The sequence below is a fragment of the Penaeus monodon genome, chromosome 34 (assembly GCF_015228065.2).
Source record: "Penaeus monodon isolate SGIC_2016 chromosome 34, NSTDA_Pmon_1, whole genome shotgun sequence".
Lineage (NCBI taxonomy): Eukaryota > Metazoa > Arthropoda > Malacostraca > Decapoda > Penaeidae > Penaeus > Penaeus monodon.
In genome coordinates, this window is record NC_051419.1 from 8,387,096 (window position 1) to 8,388,017 (window position 922).

The 922-nt window shown below is 43.9% G+C and overlaps 1 protein-coding gene across 1 annotated transcript in view; it reads right to left on the reverse strand.

Annotated features, from left to right (window-relative positions):
• The window catches only part of LOC119594567 (anoctamin-8-like), a gene marked incomplete in the record, with an annotated part of 84,413 nt that overhangs the window by 38,625 nt on the left and 44,866 nt on the right, over positions 1-922 (reverse strand). The window contains 2 exon segments of the mRNA XM_037943602.1: positions 100-206; positions 699-815. Coding sequence (XP_037799530.1) covers positions 100-206; positions 699-815 — 224 coding nt within the window.

Consider the following 922-nt stretch of genomic DNA (forward strand, 5'->3'; position numbering starts at 1 on the left):
TAAAACATTCAAAAATACAACAAGTGACTTTAGCAATTAGATCACACAACTATAGAAAGCATGACCCAGACTCCACGAGCCAGAACAAGGTCACTCTACCCAGAATATGAGGCCGATGAAAGCTGGCACTGTGAGGGCGGTGGTGTAGTGCCCGAGCCAGGCGAAGTAAATGGCGATTTTGGAGCCGAAATATTGTTGGATCGCTTCTGTGGGGATAAAAAAGAAGTATAGGTGATGTAAGACTTGTTGATGAATGGTGCAGTATGTAATGTATTCGGTATATTGTGTATGTATATGCACATATTTTTTTACATATACGGTAAAATCATATAGTTTCATTTCCCAAACTCCCCATTCTTCACACACAAACACTCAAGATTTCCGACATTACCTTCTCCCGACACATTCCCTAACTTCTTTCCCTCACGCACACTTCCACATACCCCCACTCCCACCCCCTAGCACACACATACACACCCAAACGTCTCTACACCCCCTCCCCCTTTCACACATACACAGAAACACCCAAACGTCATCACTCCATTCGACACACACATCAACAAACTTACGCAAACACACCTAACATCCCTTCCCCCACCCTTTTCCCCCTACCCCACCCTACATACACCCCAGCTTCCCCATTAATACCTTATACCCTAAGACCCTCATACCCTCTTACGTATACCCCGTTCACTCACCAATAGGCTGGTACTTGAAGAAAGTCTGTACCCACGTGACCCTCAGCGCCTCCAGCTTCTCGTAGTCGTGAAGGGGCAAAATCCCGTGGATTAAGCCATCAGACTGGAACTTAGGGACTGTGAAGATGTGAGAATGTGATTAAGACAGAGAGATGATAAAGTTGATTATGATGAGTAGTGTTTAATGTGACAAATAAAAAAAAAATAGAATATAGAATGAGAAT